The following is a 16,935-nucleotide window of genomic DNA, read 5'->3' as shown; positions in this document are numbered from 1 at the left end:
ACTAAATTGCTGAGGCTGGCCACAAACCTGAGGTCCTCCTGTCTCAGCCTCCCAAGTATTGGAATTAAAAATGTGTGCCACCATGCCGGCTCAGTAAGTCTAATCTTTTAAGGGAATTTCTATACTTCAAGAGATAACAGTTAAAAACATTCTTTAAAATTTTCCAAAGAAGCCAGGTGTGGTGGCGCACGCTTGTAATCCCAGCATTTGGGAGGCTGAGACAAGAGGATCACAGTTCGTGGACAGCCTCAGCTACTTAGTGAAGCCCTTTGCAACTCAATGAAACCCTGTTTCAAAATAAAGAATAAAAAATAGGGCTGGGGGTGTAGCTCAGTGGTAGAATGCCCCTGGGTTCATCCCCAGTACCACAAAATAAATAAGTAAATATATTAAGTAATTAATTAAAAAATAAAAATAATTTTTTTCCATAGAAAAACCCATTATTTTACCTATAAATCTAAACACTTCTGATCGGGTTTAGATACTTGTTTTGAACCCCTGCATAAATACAAAGTTTACTGTTAGATGCAATAATATATGTAATTATTATTTTTCATTTGCTTTATTTGTACTTATATGGTAACAGTCCTTAAAGTTATTTTCTTACTGTAATATATTGTTTCTAGATGATATTTGAAAACTGACATTGTTTCTGGTTTCTTTCATATACCCATTTTCTCTGCAATCCTAATATTACTGTAATTTGGTGGTTCTTTTTGGATTATATTTTTAATCTGTGCTAAGAAATACATTAGACTTTAGGTGATTTTTTTGTTTGTTTTGGTGGTACTGGGGTTCCTGGAAACCCTTCTACCTCCAATAAAAACCTCCAAGAAAAACCAAGAGACAGACAGTTATAGTAAAGATTCTCAGTTTTGTTTTTTAGGATTTCTTCTAGAAATACCAAGAATAAATAGAATATTTATGGAAATACAGTTGTAAATTTGTAGCAGTGAGTTTGCCACTCGAAGGCAAACTGTGGCCCTGGGACAGGAGCTCTCTCACATTCTCCTTTTGTATTTTGAAGTTATTTTACCATTAGGCATGTATTTCTTTTTTATTAAACCCAAGTTGGTTAAAAACATAAAGTGGCTCTCAAGGTACATCATTCTCTACCTAGGCATGGAGTGGGGGCACTAGGAAGGCGGAGGGGTTCAGGCATCACGCCTTCGGGGCGCAGGCGCTGGCCAGGGCTCTTCTGCCTCAGCCTCACCCTCAGCCCTATTCTCTTTTTTAGTTTGAAACGGTCTCACTAAGTTGCAGAGGGCCTCGCTACGTGGCTGAGGCCGGCCACGAACCTGCGATCCTTCTGTCTCAGCTTGCCAGGTCCTGGGATTGTAGGCGTGTACCCATATACCTAGCTGTATGAGCAGAGTTTTCTCTATCTTCCCTCCCTCCTTCCCTCCCTTCCTTCCTCCCTCCTTTCCTCCCTTCCTTCCTTCCTTCCTTCCTTCCCTTTCCTTTCCTTTCCTTTTCTTCTTTTCTTTTCTTCTCCTTTTCTTTCTTCTCTTCTTTCTTTTCTTTCCTTTTTTTGGTACTGGGACTTGAACCCAGGGGCATTCTACTTCTGAGCTATATCACCAGCCCTATTTTATTTTTATTTTGAAATATGGTCTGTTTGGGTTGATGAGAGTCTCACTACTTGCTGAGGCTGTCCTCAAACCTGCACTCCTCCTGTCTCAGCCTCCCAAGTACTGGACCTAGCTCATAAACACATTTTATTTTGCAGTACTTGGGATTGAATGCAGGAGCATTCTTCCTCCAAGCTATACTCCCAGTCCTATTTTATTTTTATTTTTATTTTGAAACAGGGTCTCACTAAGTTGCAGAAGCCCTCACTAATTAGGTGAAGCTGGCCACAAACCTGGGGTCCTCCTGTCTTAGCCTCCCAGGTACTAGGATTACAAACATGCCCACCACACTCAGGTTTTCATAAACACAATTTTAAAGAGGTTAGTTATGTCTATAGGCCACCTTACATTTAATTTTTGACTTGTGTCAATATAATAAAATTGAAAAATGTGAAAATAGATACAATCCATAGATAAGATCAGGAAGCAAGCTCTTTACTCTGCAGCCACAGCCATACATGGTCGTATGAAGCCGCCATGTCTTTACTTCTTAGCTGTCTGAAAGGTCTACCTCTTTGCTCTCTGTTTAGGGGCACCAGTCCTAGTATGGATCTGCCTAAGAGCACAGATTCAGCATTAAAAAGCAATATAATTGCTTTCCAGTGTTGCATTATCTGTAAGAAAAAAAAAAAACTTGCTTTTTTCTTTTCAAGAGAAACAAAGGGTCCCTTGAGGCTGAAAGAAATGTCTCATTTGGACTTTTAAGTAACAATAACTCATTATTGAGTGAACAGGATATACTTGATAGTAATAGTATCAAGTAAGGATTCCTGATAATAATGATGGTAACAGTTACGGTGTCTCTCAAGGTGAAACATGAATGGGCTTCTAAAGCACAGTTCATTGGAATCAGCCTGGCCAAGAAGCAAGTGGGGCAGTAAGAGTGCATAGCTACCTACTGTATTAAGAAATGACGGTCTAGTCATTCTACCAAAAGGCACATAGGCAACGGGAAAAATTAAGACATAAATAAATTTGTGGTTTTATTTTACAGACCATATACATTAATTTATTTTAAAAATCATTATGAATTGAGATTAGTCCAGAAAGCCTCCTAAAAAGGGAGAGTTAACGAGGAAGCACTTGCACTGACATTACTCACACTTGTGAGAACACCAAGGCCAGCCTCAGGACCCTGTGGGGGAGGGGAGGGAGACCACCAAGGCCCAGCACGTGTGTCACTGCCACTGTGAAGCAGGCTGTGACGTGCGACTGTAATAATTATAGTACCAATTAAAGTACTTTTTAGAAAGAATTAAGCTGGTCATGGTGACGCTTGCCTATAATCTCAGTACTTGAGAGGCTGAGAAGGGAGGATCACAGGCTCAAGGTCAGCCTCAGCAAGTGGTGAGACTCTCATTAGCAAAATAAAAATAAAATAGGGCTGGGGATATATCTTAGAGGTAGAATGCGTCTGGGTTCAATCCCTAGTACTAAAAAAAAAGAATTAGAAAAGTAGGTCATTTTGATAGCATTTTTACCTATTGCTAGAGTCTTTATTTGATAATTAATTAATAATATTAAAATAAATTTTATTTTTCAGAAATATACCCAGAGCAATGGGCGAAGGCCTTTTGGTATCTCTGCCTTGATCGTAGGTTTTGATGATGATGGTATCCCAAGATTATATCAGACAGATCCCTCTGGTACTTACCATGCATGGAAAGTGAGTCATGACTGTTAGCATATTTTTTAAGAAATGGAATAAATGTATTTTCTTTAAGTGAAATTTTTTTGTGAAACTCGGGGTTGAACCTAGGGACATTCTACCTCAGAGCTACACTCCCAGCCCTATTTTTATATTTTATTTTTTATTTTGAAACAGGGTCTCACTAAGTTGTAGAGGTCCTCACTAAATAGCTGAGGCTATCTGTGAACCTATGATCCTTCTGTCTCAGCCCACTGGGATTACAAGTGTGGCCCACCACACCTAGCTTTTAAGTAATTTATTGATTTCAGGAACATGACAAAATTATATAAAGTATTTATGGTGGCAAAAACTTTATTATTTTATATTTTCAGTTCTGGAGAATGAACCTAGGGGCATTCTGCCCCTGAGCTCCACCTCCGGCCCTATTTTTTATTCTTTATTTTGAAACAAGTTTTCAGAAAGTTGTGGAGGGCCTCACTAAGTAGCCAAGGCTGGCTGCAAACCTGAGCTCCTCCTGTCTCAGCCTCCCAAGTACTGAGATTACAAGCATGCACCACCACACTCAGCTTAAAAACATGAAATATAGTCATTTAGCTAATTATAAATTATGATTTTAGATAATGAAACACTTCTGTTTATTAACCCTAGACTTTTTTTCTACTTTTGAAAAGGTGTAACAAACCTAAGTGTCAATAAATGGTCAAGTAAGAGAAATACTATTTAGTTTTTACTGATTATTTATCTTCCAAATTAATAGTCTATCATATAGATACTTAAAGATACTGCTTTTTGCTTTAAGTAGAAAATGTCTTTTTTTTTTTTTTTTGGTACTTGGGATTGAACCCAGGGGCATTCTACCTTTGAGCTACAATCCCAGCCCTATTTTTATATTTTATTTTGAAACAAGGTCTCACTAAGTTGCTGAAGGGTCTCACTAAGTGGATGAGGCTGGCTCAACCTTCAATCCTTCTGTCTCAGCCTTTCAAGTACTGGGATTACAGGCATGTGCCACCATGACCCACCTGCTTTAGTAAAGAACTAGAAGAACATTTGAACCCCATACTCTAATAATTAAAGTTTTCTTTATTCTAGGAGAGTCAGAGTAAGTACTCTAAACTATGATACATACTTAGGTGTTAGTATATCATAGTGATCTCCAGATAATTCATGGAATATAATTTGTTTCCTGGATAATTGTTATTGTTGTTTCAGTGCCAGAGTACCAATTTTGCTTAATGGTATACTCAATTCATTACAAAAGTCTACATTCCAGAGAAACTAGTGGCAGTTTCCAGAAATGAATTTTCATATATTCTTTTCTATAAGAATAACTGATACAGAAATAACAATTTTAGCAGGTTTGAGGATGTGGCTCAATAGTATATGTTTGCCTAGCATGCGTGAGGCCCTGGGTTGTACTGAGTTCAGTCCCCAGCACCACACACACACACACACACACACACACACACACACACACACACAGAGTTTAAGTATACAGTCTCTAAATAAATTCATGCTGGATTATTTTGCTATTCCTAAGAGCCAAATAAATTAATAAGGAAATATTGTCATGTTCTGTACACCTGTGTTAAGTGAAGAATTTTATTTGTGCTGACCACACTTGTTAAATACTATATTATAAACAAGTTAACCAGGCCAGTAAAACAGTGAATTATAATTGCAACAAACACCAGAATATGTGTGTCAGTTGGAATCTTTTTATCTGCCTTGGTAATCTAATTGGTAATCATAAGGTATAAATTTACCAGCTGCAAATATCAGACTTTTTCCTGCCAATTAGAAATGTTTTGGAGCTAGGCATGGTGGCGCACGTTTGTAATCCCAGCATTTGGGAGGCTGAGACAAGAGGATCGTAGTTCGTGGCCAGCCTCAGCTATTTAGTGAGGCCCTTTGCAAACTCAGTGAGACCCTGTTTCAAAATAAAGAATAAAAAATCAGGCTGGGAATCTAGCTCAGAGGTAGAATGCCCCTGGGTTCCATCCCCAGTACCACCAAAAAAAAAAAAAAAGGAAAAGAAAGAAAGAGACAGGAGGATTGCATAGGTTCAAAGCCAGCCTCTCTGGCTTAAGAGACCCTGTTTCCAAATAAAAATATAAAAAATAGGTGTCTGGGAGTGTAGCCCAGAGGTAGAAGGGTTTCTAGGAACCCCAGTACCACCGAAAGGAAGGAAGGAAGGAAGGAAGGAAGGAAGGAAGGAAGGAAGGAAGGAAGGAAGGAAGGAAGAAAGAGAGAGAAACATTTTGCATTGCCAGCATGGTGGCTCACACTTGTACTCCCAGTACTCAGGAGGCTGAGACAAGAGGATATGTTCATGGTTCAATGCCAGCCTCCTCTACCTAGTGAGGCCCTCTGCAACCTAGTGAGACTTTGTTTCAAAATAAAGAATAAAAAATCAGGCTGGGAGTCTAGCTCAGAGGTAGAATGCCCCTGGGTTCAATCCCCAGTATGGGGGAAAAATAAAACAAACTTTTACATATACATTTCTTGTCCCTCTGAAATCAAAGACCTAACCAAAATACTTACCTTTGAATTCTTTGAAGCCTGCCATCTTCTGTCCACATTTATCATTACACCAGTACTGTGCATTTCAATATTAGAAAATGGCAGTTTCTAAATTTACATAATTTTAGCCAGGCGTGGTGGCGCACGCTTGTAATCCCCGCGCTTGGGAGGCTGAGACAGGAGGACCGTACCGGTTCGAAGCCAGCCTCAGCTACTTAGTGAGGCTCTCAGCAACTGAGTGAGACCCTGTTTCCAAATAAAATATAAAAAAAGGTCTGGGGGTATAGCCCGGAGGTAGAAAGGCTCTGGGTTCCACCCCCAATACCACCAAAAACAAAACAAAAACACAAAAAAATAAATTTACATAATATTTCATTTTAATTTGGTTGCTCTCTGAGAACAGTTTTCTCATCAGGGAGATTATAGAATTTTTTAATTGCTGGAATTTTCATCTATTATTTTGATCTGAAAATGCAGTGGCGTCCTCAGGCCAGGTCGTGGTGTAGAGATGGGGTGAATGACTGTGGTCTGCACACACGGCTGCGTTACTCCCTGCGCACACTGTTTTGTTTGCTCGTGTGTTTTTATAGTACTGGGGACTGACCCTGCGGGTACACACTGAGCTGCAGCCTCCGCCCGTTCTGTGTTTGTTTGGAGACAGTCTCACTAAGTTGCGATCCTTCTATGTTAGCCTTTTAAGTCACTATGGTTACAAGCATGCACCACCATGGCTGACAAAATACCATACTTCCTGCCGGGCATGGTGGCGCACGCTTGTAATCCCAGCATTCGGGAGGCTGAGACCAGAGGATCGCTGTTCGCGGACAGCCTCAGAGGCCCTCTGCAGCTCAGTGAGACCTGGTTTCAAAATAAAGAATAAAAAATAGGGCAGGAGGTGTAGCTCGGAGGTAGAATGCCCCTGGGTTCCATCCCCAGACCCGCAAAAAATAAAATAAAATAAAATACTAAAAATAGTAAGGCTGGGAGTTGTAGCTCAGAGGTAGAATGCACCTGAGTTTCAGTCCCAGTACTGAAAAACAAAACAAACAAACAAACAAAAAACATACTTTCTTGTGAGGTTTTGGTTAAGAAAAGTATTATGCAACTTTAAAAAAAATCCATCTCAGCCAGGCGTGGTGGCACTGGCTTGTACTCCCAATACTTGGGAGGCTGAGACAGGAGGATAGCAGGCTCACAGATAACCTTAGTGACTTAGTGAGGCCCTCTGCAACTTACTAAGACACTGTTAAAAATAAAGATTAAAAAATTAGGGCTGGGGATGTAGCTTGGAAGTAGAATGCCCCGGGTTCAATCCCCAGTATAGAAAAATAATAATGATAATAATAATCATTTATAACAAAACATTTGAAAAATTTTGTTTGTTTGTTTGGTTTCCTTTGGTCCTGAAGCTGGAACCCGGGGGTGTACTATCTCTGAGGTACACACTCAGCCTGATTTTATTTCTTATCTGAAAACAAGGTCTCACTAGTTGCTGAAAGCCTTGCTAAGTTGCGGAGGCTGACCATGAACTTGTGATCCTTCTGTTTCAGTCTCCCATGTATTGGGATTATAAACCTGTGCACCATGCCCAGCTTAAGTACCTTTATTTTTATTTTTTATTTTGGTACTAGAAATTGAACCCAGGGCATTCTAGCACTGTTATAATTCAATTCTTTTTTTTTTTTTTTTTTTTTTTGCGGTATTAGGGATGGAACTCTCAGGCATTGTACCTCTGAGTGACGCCCCCAGCCCTATTTTTTAGTTTATTTATTTATTTATTTATTGGTACTGGGGTTCCTGGAAACCCTTCTACCTCCGGGCTATACTCCCAGACCTATTTTTTATATTTTTATTTGGAAACAGGGTCTCTTAAGCCAGCGAGGCTGGCTTTGAACCTCCTGGATCCTCCTGTCTCCGCCTCCCAAACACAGGCATGTGCCACCACACCTGGCTAGTCTTTTTATTTTTGAAACAGCGTCTAGTTGAATTGTGAAGGGCCTAAGTAGCTAAGGCTGTCCGCGAACTGCGATCCTCCAGTCTCAGCCTCCCAAATGCTGGGATTACAAGCATACGCCACCATGCCCAGCTCCCCCAATCCTCCTTATTTTTTGTTATTTATTGTTTTTTGAAACAGGGTCTCATTAAGTTACTTAGGCTTGTCTTGAACCTGTGATCCTTCTTTCTCAGCCTCCCAAATACTGGGATTATAAACTTGTGCCATCATGCCTGGTAGAATTTTTTTTTTCCCCCCGGTACTGGGGATGGATCCCTGGGGTATTTTACCGCCAAGCTACACCACCAGCCCTATTTTTTATCTTTATTTTGAAACAGGGTATCACTGAGTTGCAAAGGGCCTCACTAAGTAGCTGAGGCTGTTCTCCAACTGAGATCCTCCTGTCTCAGCCTCCCAAATGCTGGGATTACACGGGTGTGCCACCACACCTGTCAGAAAATACTTTTTAAAAGTTTTAAAATTGACAAATGAATAGCCAGGCATGGTGGCACATGCTTGTAATACATGGGAGGCTGAGACAGGAGGATCTGGATTCACTGCCAGCCTCAGCTACTTAGTGAGGCCATCTGCAACTCTGTGAGACCCTGTTTCAAAATAAAGAATAAAAAATCAGGCTGGGAGTGTAGCTTGGAGGTAGAATGCTCCTGGGTTCTATGGAACCCAGGAAATGGTATTTATTTATGGTGTTAATGTGATGTTTTGGTGTAGGCTTACATTATAGAATAATTAAACCAACCTAATTAACATACCCATCACCTCAGATATTTCTTTGTAATGAGAACATTTAAAACCTATTATCTTTAAACAATTTCTTCCTCTTTTTTCATGATACTGGGGATTGAACCCAGAGGCATTCTACCTCTGGGCTACACTCCCAGCCTATTTTTATACTTTTTTATTTGGAAACAGGGTCTCTTAAGCCAGCACTGCTGGCTTCGAACCTGTGCGATCCTCCTGTCTCCTCCTCCCAAGCGTGGGGATTACAAGTGTGCGCCACCACGCCCAGCAGACGGTCCCCTTTTAACACCCATGAGGGCCGGGCCTTTCTGCTGGTCCTTTGCACTGTCTGGATTGTCAGAAGGAAAGGCATGAGGCAGACGCTTGGATTGTTGACTCAGAACTCTTGGTGTTGAAGCCCAGCTCTACATGATCTTGGGCAGGAGAACAGGAGCCAGCTGTTCATAAACTGGGATCACAGAGAGACATTTAACGGTGTCTGGAGATGTGTTTGGTTGTCACAGATGGCGTGGATGGTGCTACAGGGATCTAGTTGGTAGAGGCTGTCAAATATCCTGCCATTCACAGGAGAGCCCACTACAAAGAATTATCTGGCACAATGTTAGCACTGCAGAGGTCGGGAAATTCCATTTCAACCTCTCCAAGCCTCCGTTTCTTTCATTCAGGGATTGAGGTTCATAATGGTACCTGTGTAATTATTTTCATGATGGTTAAATGGGATAATCTACTTAACGCATTTAACATATGCTTGGAACATAATTGTTCTGTTAAGGTGAATTATCATCATCACTAGTACCGATCTGAATATTTAGTCTGACTTTTTTTTTTTTTTTTTTGCAGTACAGAGGATAGAACCCAGGAGCATTCTACCTCTAAAATACACCCCCAGCCCTATTTTTAATTCTTTATTTTGAAACAGGGTCTCACTAAGTAGCTGAGGCTGTTGGGGAACCAGGATCTCAGCCTCCCGAATGCTGGATTACAAGTGTGCACCAGCATGCCCAGCTCCTCAAGGTCATCTTTTTCCCTCTCTCTCCTTTTCTTTTCTTTTCTTTCTTTTTTTTTGGGGGGGAGGGGTTACTGGGGACTGAACCCAGGACCATTCTACCTCCAAGAAATGCCCTGAGCTCTTTATATTTTATTTTAAAAGGGGATCTAATTTAGCCAGGTTTGGTAGTGTACACTTGTAATCACAGTACTTGAGAAGCTGAGACAGGAGGATCATACAGGTTCAAAGCCAGCCTCAGCTACTTAGTGAAGCCCTCAGCAACTTAGTGAGACCCTGTTTCAAAAAATAAAGAATAAAAAAATAGGGCTTTGGGTGTAGCTAGGAGCTGGAATGCCATTGGGTTCTATCCCTAGTTCCGCCAAAAAAAAAAAAAAAAAAAAATCTAATTTGCTGAGGATTTCGCAAATTTATACCTCCTTTTTGTCCACATATGTGGGTGTTTCGACTTTTCCAGTTTTTTTTCTGTTGATAAAAGAGTTGTGATCCATTGAACTAATAGGAAGGCTGGGCGTGGTGGCACACGCTTGTCATCCCATCATTCGGGAGGTTGAGACCGGAGGATCGGAGTTCGCGGACAGCCTCAGCTACTTAGTGAGGCCCTCTGCAACTCAGTGAGACCCGGTTTCAAAATAAAGAATAAAAAAATAGGGCAGGAGGTGTAGCTCGGAGGTCGAATGCCCTGGGTTCCACCCCCAGACCTGAAAAAAACCCCAAAAACTAATAGGAAGCATTGACCAGGACAAAGCATTGTTATTTCTGAAAATGAAAGTGATGTCACAATGACAAATTATTCATATAATAATCATATGAGCTTCAAAAATGTTTGGTAAGTTTTTAAGTCTATACTTTTCACTTTGTAGTTCTATTAACCCATTTTGTCCCATTGTTCTATATAAAAACTTAAATTGAGCAACAATTATACCACTTATGGTAACATTGAAATAATTTGTGGGTTTTTTTTTTGTGTGTGTTTGTGTGTGTGTTATATACTAGGGATTGAATTTGGGGATATTCTACCCACCCTATCTCTTTTTTTTGTTTTGAAACAGGTTTTCATTTGGTTGCTGAGAATCTCACTATGCTGCTGAGACTGGCTTCAAAGCGGAAAATCTCCTGTCTCAGCCTCCCAAGTACTGGAATTATAGGGTTGGAATAAATATTATATTTGCAGAATTGAACACTTGGGACCTAAGGGATTAAGGAATATTGGAGCAAACTCCAAAATTCTGAATTTTCTTAGTAATGATAAATTCATTCATATTGCAATGACACTCTTATCTTTATTTTTCAAGGCAAACGCAATTGGCCGAAGTGCTAAAACTGTCCGAGAATTTCTAGAAAAGAATTACACAGAAGATGCAATCGCAAATGACAATGAAGCTATCAAATTAGCAATAAGAGCTTTGCTGGAAGTAAGTGACCTACTAAAGCATATTCAGAAAAGCATGGTTTTTTCTCATCCGTTGTGTTTATTATTTGGCCAGAGCTCTTTTTGCGTGTGGAGGTGCTGGGGACCCAACCTAGGGCCTTTCCCAGGGCAGCCAGCCTCTCGCGGAGCTAGACCCGAGCCAGCTGAAGGAGTTCTGACAAGGATTTGTTCTGCCTTAGGTTGTCCAGTCTGGTGGGAAGAACATTGAACTGGCTATAATAAGAAGAAACCAACCTTTGAAGGTAAGTTATTAACCAAAGAGGAGAAAAATCTGCTAGTTTATGCTAACAAAAGTTAAAATGTTGATACTTGTGAATCTTCATTACAAGTGCAAGACTAATGCACCCATCGACATGTGGTGACCTCTGCTGGTGGTCTGGAAGCCACTGATGGGCTTGTGCCTGCTGAGACCCAGTACTTCTCTGTGTAAACTCGGAGAGGGACTGGAATCTCTGTACAGGATCCCCAATCAGTCTGTGTCGTTCCTGTAAGTGTGGACTCCTTCTGGCGCTGATTCCTGTGTAAATTCACAGGGAAAGCACTTCCTCCCGTCCTTTAGACCTGAATCTAGGTGTGCTTCCAGCCAGTATCACTCAGCTATCGTTTTAGTGTAATTGTTGGCCTTCCAGGTCTCTGACATAAAGTTATCCTTCCTTATGTCAAGGAACTTTCACCGCCTTTTGATTATCTGCTGAGCTCTTTGTTTGCAGTACCGGGGATCCAACCCAGGCTCTCATGTTAAGCACACGCTCCAACACTGAACTACATCCCCAGCCCTGGCTGCTGCTCTTCCTCTGTTTTCTTTACTTTTCGCTTGAGAGAGCCTTGACCCTCTGTCAGGCTTAAATGTTAATCTCTAGCATGATAAATTTTTCATATTTCTTTGTGGTGAGTCTAACAATATTTATGTGCCTCTTGTCAGCCGTTATGGATTGAAACTGCTGGACCACAAAATAAGCTTTTCAGAATACTGTGATAGAGGACTTACTAAACAGCCTTTGAAATATGGGTCATCATTGTTCATTAGGTAGAACTGTATACAATCTAGTTAGTCAACTACCTCTCCATAGTTGAAAGTATACAAAAACACTCAAAGCATAGAAAATTACATTACAAATATACTTACAGGCCAGGGATGGTGGCACATGCTTGTAATCCCAGTATTTGGGAGGTGGAGACCAGAGGATCACAGTTTGGGAACAGCTTCAGCTACTTAGTGAGGCCCTTTATAACTCAGTGAGACCCTGTTTCAAAAAAAAATCAAAAGACTAAAAAATGGGACTGAGAGTACAGCTCAGAGGTAGAATACCCCTGGGTTCCATCCCCAGTACTGCAAATAATAATAATAAAAATAATATATATATATATATATATACTTACAGGATTGTTTTATATATTCATATATGTACTCTCCTTTGGTTTTAAGGAAAATATTTCAAGGAAAAATAGTATTAAAATCAGTGCTGTTTTCTGAGTGTGATGGTGCACGCTTGTAATCCCAATACTTGGGAAGCTGAGACAGGAGGATCGCAGGTTCAAGGGCAGCCTCATGAAGCCTTCTGCAACTTAATGAGATCCTGTTTCAAAATAAAGACTAAAAATGGGTTTGGGATGTAACTCAGAGGTAGAATGCCCCTGAGTTCAATCCCCAGTACCTCAAAAAAAAAAGAAGAAGAAGAAGAAAAAGAAGAAGAAGAAGAAGAAGAAGAAGAAGAAGAAGAAGAAGAAGAAGAAGAAGAAGAAGAAGAAGAAGGAGGAAAAAGAAAAAATTAGTGCTCTGCAGGGCATCAGCCAACAGATACAACATGAGGTTAACAGTAACAAAATTTCAGTAAATATGAGGAATGGGGACAGGGCAGTGGCTTTCTGCTCCCGCATAGCCCCACCTATGTATATATCTGTATACCTTGCTAAGAAGTAAATGCTACTGAGGTCTGAGGATGTGGCTTAGTGATAGAATGCAGAGTGCTTGCCTACTATGCAGGAGGCCACAGGTTAGATACTTAGCCACACACACACACACACACACACACGCAGACACACAAATAAATACTGTTGGATCTACTTAAGTTCAAGTCAGTTAAATTGAAGTGAGTCTTACTTCTCACAATTCAGAGGATACGGAAGCTCAGAGAGGCTGTATGACCCATGCAGTCACACAGCTTAGTGGACGGGTGATACCAAGAATCAAGACCAACCTTCACTTGAAAGCTGGGTCCTTTCTACCAGCCCAGCTTTCATAATGAGCAGACAAGGCAGTAGCAAACCAAAGCAAAAGTATAAACCAGAAAGAGGAGGACAGAAAAGGGAATGATAGTAAATACAGGAAAAAGTGTGTGGTCATGAAAAAACAGAAGATTATGAGCAATGTCAACGACATTTAAAGAAACATGCAGAAAATAAATGTCAGCCAATTAAACTTAAAAGAAATCTCAGTGCATACAGAGGGGTGAGTGACGTAAGCAAATTCCAGAAGACAACTTAGATTTTCTGGAACTACTGGAGGTAAGGTAAAATGGGTAAGAGTTTAAGTTAGAGGTTGGAAACAAAACTAGCTAAAAATCTATACAAAAGACAGATTTTTTCCCCATCCCATGGAGCCGGAGGAGCCTCGGCTTCCTTTACAGGGACCAGAAATGACTAAACAGTTATACCTTCCAGCCCAGTTTCTGAAATGTATTATTTACTCCTTACTTGCAGATTGAAAATTTCTTTTCTTTTCCTTTTTTTTTTTTTTTTTTCGGTACTGGGGATAGAACCGAGGGGAATTCTGCCTCTGAAATACACCCCTAGCCCTATTTCTTATTCTTTATTTTGAAATAGGGTCTCACTGAATTGCAAAGGGCGTCACTAAGTAGCTGACACTGTCAACCATGATCCTCCTGTCTCAGCCTCACAAATGCTGGGAGTATAAGCGTATGCTACCATGCCTGGCTTTGAAAGTTTCTTCTTTGGAGAAACTAAATAGTTTGTCTTAGTCATTTGAGTTGCCATAAAAGAATGCCCTAGGCTGTGTGGTTTAAGCAACAAACACCTAATTCTCACAGTTTTGAAAGTGGAAAGTCCAGGATCGGGTGCCAGCATGGTCAGGTTCTAGTGAGAGCCCTGCCGGCTCACAGCAAAGGACATCTTCCCATCATATCTGCACATGGGGAGCGAGACCCACACCCCTAGTCACCTCCCTGCAACCTCACCTCCTAGTATTTATGACACTTTGGGGTAAGACTTTACATACAAATTTTGGAGGGAAACAAATCTTTAATCCATAGCATAATGTTAGTTTTTTAAAAAATTTAAAGTAACATATATCTGAGTTTTCCCCATTATCTGGAGTCCCTTTGGTATCCCTAATACTCCCTAGTTTGAGCATATTAGAGAGAACAAATGGATAGCCAGTTCTCCCAGCACCATTTGTTGAAAAAGCTGTCTTTTCTCCAGCATATGAGTTTGGTCCCTTTGTCAAAGATCAATTGACTATAGATGTGTGGGTTTGTTTCTGTATCTTCTATTCTGTTCCACTGGTCTGTGCCTATTGTTGTGCCAATGCCATGCTGTTTTTTACTACTATTGCTCTGTAGTATAATTTTTCTTTTTGGTACTGGGTATGGAACCCAAGGGCATTGTAACTCCGAGCTACACCCCCAGCCCTAATTTTAATTTTTTATTTTGAAACAGGGTCTCACTAAGTTGCAAAGGGCCTCACTGAGTAGCTGAGGCTAGTCGCAAACCTGGATCCTCCTGTCTCAGCCTCCCAAATGCTGGGATTACAAGCATGTGCCACCATGCCTGGCTCTGTAGTATAATTTGAAATCAGGGATTGTGATGCCTCCCGTATGGTTCTTATTGCTGAAAATTGCTTTGGTATTCTGGGTCTTTCTCCATATAAAGTTCATGACTGATTTTTCTAGGTCTATGAAGAATGTCGTTGGTATTTTGATAAAAATTGCATTGAATCTGTAGATCACTTTTGGCAGAATAGCCATTTTGATGATAATCACTCTGCCTATCCATGAGCAAGGGAGATCTTTCCATCTTCCAAGGTCGTCTTCTTTTTCTTTAATGTACTGGAAAAACAAGCATACACTACCACACTGGGCTTCAAAATTACATTTTAAGCCTGGCGTTGTGGCACATGCCTGTAATCCCAGTTCTTAGGAGGGGGAGACAGGACAACCACAGCTTTGAAGCCAGCCTCAGAAACTTATTGAGACCTTGTTTCAAAATAAAAAATAAAGCCGGAGGCCAGGCGTGGTGGCGCAGGCTTATAATCCTCGCGATTGGGAGGCTGAGACAGGAGGATCGCACAGGCTCAAAGCCAGCCTCCGCTACTTAGGCTCTCAGCAACTTAGTGAGACCCTATTTCCAAATAAAATATAAAAATAGGTCTGGGAGTATAGCCGAGAGGTAGAAAGCCTCTGGGTTCCACCCCCAGCACCACCAATACATACATACATACATACATACAGGCATGGTGGTGCACGCTTGCAATCCCAATTCTTTGGAGGCTGAGACAGGAGGATCATAGTAGTTTAAAGCCAGCGTTAGGAATTTAGTGAGGCCCTCCACAAATTAGTGAGACCCTATTTCCAAATAAGAAATAAAATCGATCAGACCAGAGACTCTGAAGCTATTAGAGGAAGGCATAGGCTCAACACTCCAGCATATAGGCACAGGCAGTGACTTCCCCGAGCTAGGGGGTATTAGGGATACCAGAGGGACTCCAGGTAATGGAGGGGAAACCTCAGCGAGGCCAGAAAGGAAGGGGAGGGGAGGAAGAAGGCTGAGGTTCCTTCATGGAAACACTACATTCAAATCTTTGTATACATGTGAATATGACATTTTTAACCTGGATACTCAGTATTGGGAGGGAGGAAAAAGGGGTAGCGGATGGGGGGAGGGCACAAGAACTGTGAATATATGCCATTGTCAACAGGATACACACTGATGTGAGACTCTGTGCACCAATAAAATCTAATTCTACATTCGAGCTACATCCCCAGCTCTATTTTTATTTTTTAATTTTGAAACAAAGTCTCACTAAGTTGCAGAGCCTCAGGTTTCTGAGGCTGGCAGCAAACCTATGATCCTCCTGACTCAGCCTCCCAAGTACTAGTTTACAGGCTTGCTTTATTTTACAGTGGAAATATACAATGATAGGGAAGTGCCAGAAATCTGATTGGTTTATAATTATCATAAGCATGTTGCTTTTTAACTTTTTGAAACATTTCATTGTATACCTGAAGTTATAAAATATAAAGTTAAGAAAAATAAGTTTATCTGAGAGTGGTAGCTAGCATGCCTGTAATCCCAGTATTTGGGAGGTTGAGATAGGCTTCAGCTACTTAGTAAGGCCCTCCACAACTTAGTGAGATCCTGTTTCAAAATAAAAAATAAAATAGGGCGGGGGGTATAGTTCAGAGGTAGAATGCTCCTGGGTTCAATCCTTAGTGCTGCAAAAAAAAAAAAAAAAAAAGATAACACACACACAGATCGAATTTCTTTAAGTTATAAATATGTAAATATTGATTAAGCCTGGATTTGCTTTTTAAAAATTTTTCTCTTTTCAGATGTTTAGTGCTAAAGAAATTGAATTACAAGTAACTGAAATAGAAAAGGAAAAAGAAGAAGCAGAGAAGAAAAAATCAAAGAAGACTGCTTAATTTTTCGGATGAACCCTGGGAGCATTTAATGTTTGCTGTACTGCTTGGAATTACTTGGTGAACTATTAGAGTTCGAAGTGTTAGTGCGCAGTATTTTAGTACTCATAGGCTACTTTGAGAATGGCAGGTTGTGATGTTTTTTATTTATTGCATAGTCAAATAGAGGGTAATGTTAATATTTTCTTTGAAAGTAGATTCTAGTAATTGTGGAAAGGATTCCTAATTCCACATAAACCCAAGACAGTATGATATAACTTGTTCTGTGTATTGCTTTTCTTCG

General features: G+C 40.5%; 1 protein-coding gene across 1 annotated transcript in view; it reads left to right on the top strand.

Annotated features, from left to right (window-relative positions):
* Window positions 1–16,655, top strand: part of PSMA8 (proteasome 20S subunit alpha 8) — a gene marked incomplete at both ends in the record, with an annotated part of 37,879 nt that extends 21,224 nt beyond the window's left edge. The window contains 4 exons of the mRNA XM_080714760.1: window positions 3,175–3,297; window positions 10,859–10,978; window positions 11,175–11,237; window positions 16,563–16,655. Of these exons, the coding sequence (XP_080570886.1) occupies window positions 3,175–3,297; window positions 10,859–10,978; window positions 11,175–11,237; window positions 16,563–16,655 (399 nt within the window). The remainder of the gene's footprint in view (window positions 1–3,174; window positions 3,298–10,858; window positions 10,979–11,174; window positions 11,238–16,562) is intronic.
* Between the last annotated feature and the right edge of the window lie 280 nt (window positions 16,656–16,935).

This window comes from Muscardinus avellanarius, assembly GCF_963383645.1.
Source record: "Muscardinus avellanarius genome assembly, chromosome: 17".
NCBI classification, from domain to species: domain Eukaryota; kingdom Metazoa; phylum Chordata; class Mammalia; order Rodentia; family Gliridae; genus Muscardinus; species Muscardinus avellanarius.
Note: the sequence above shows the minus strand (reverse complement) of the source record. Positions and strands in the feature narration are given on the sequence as shown.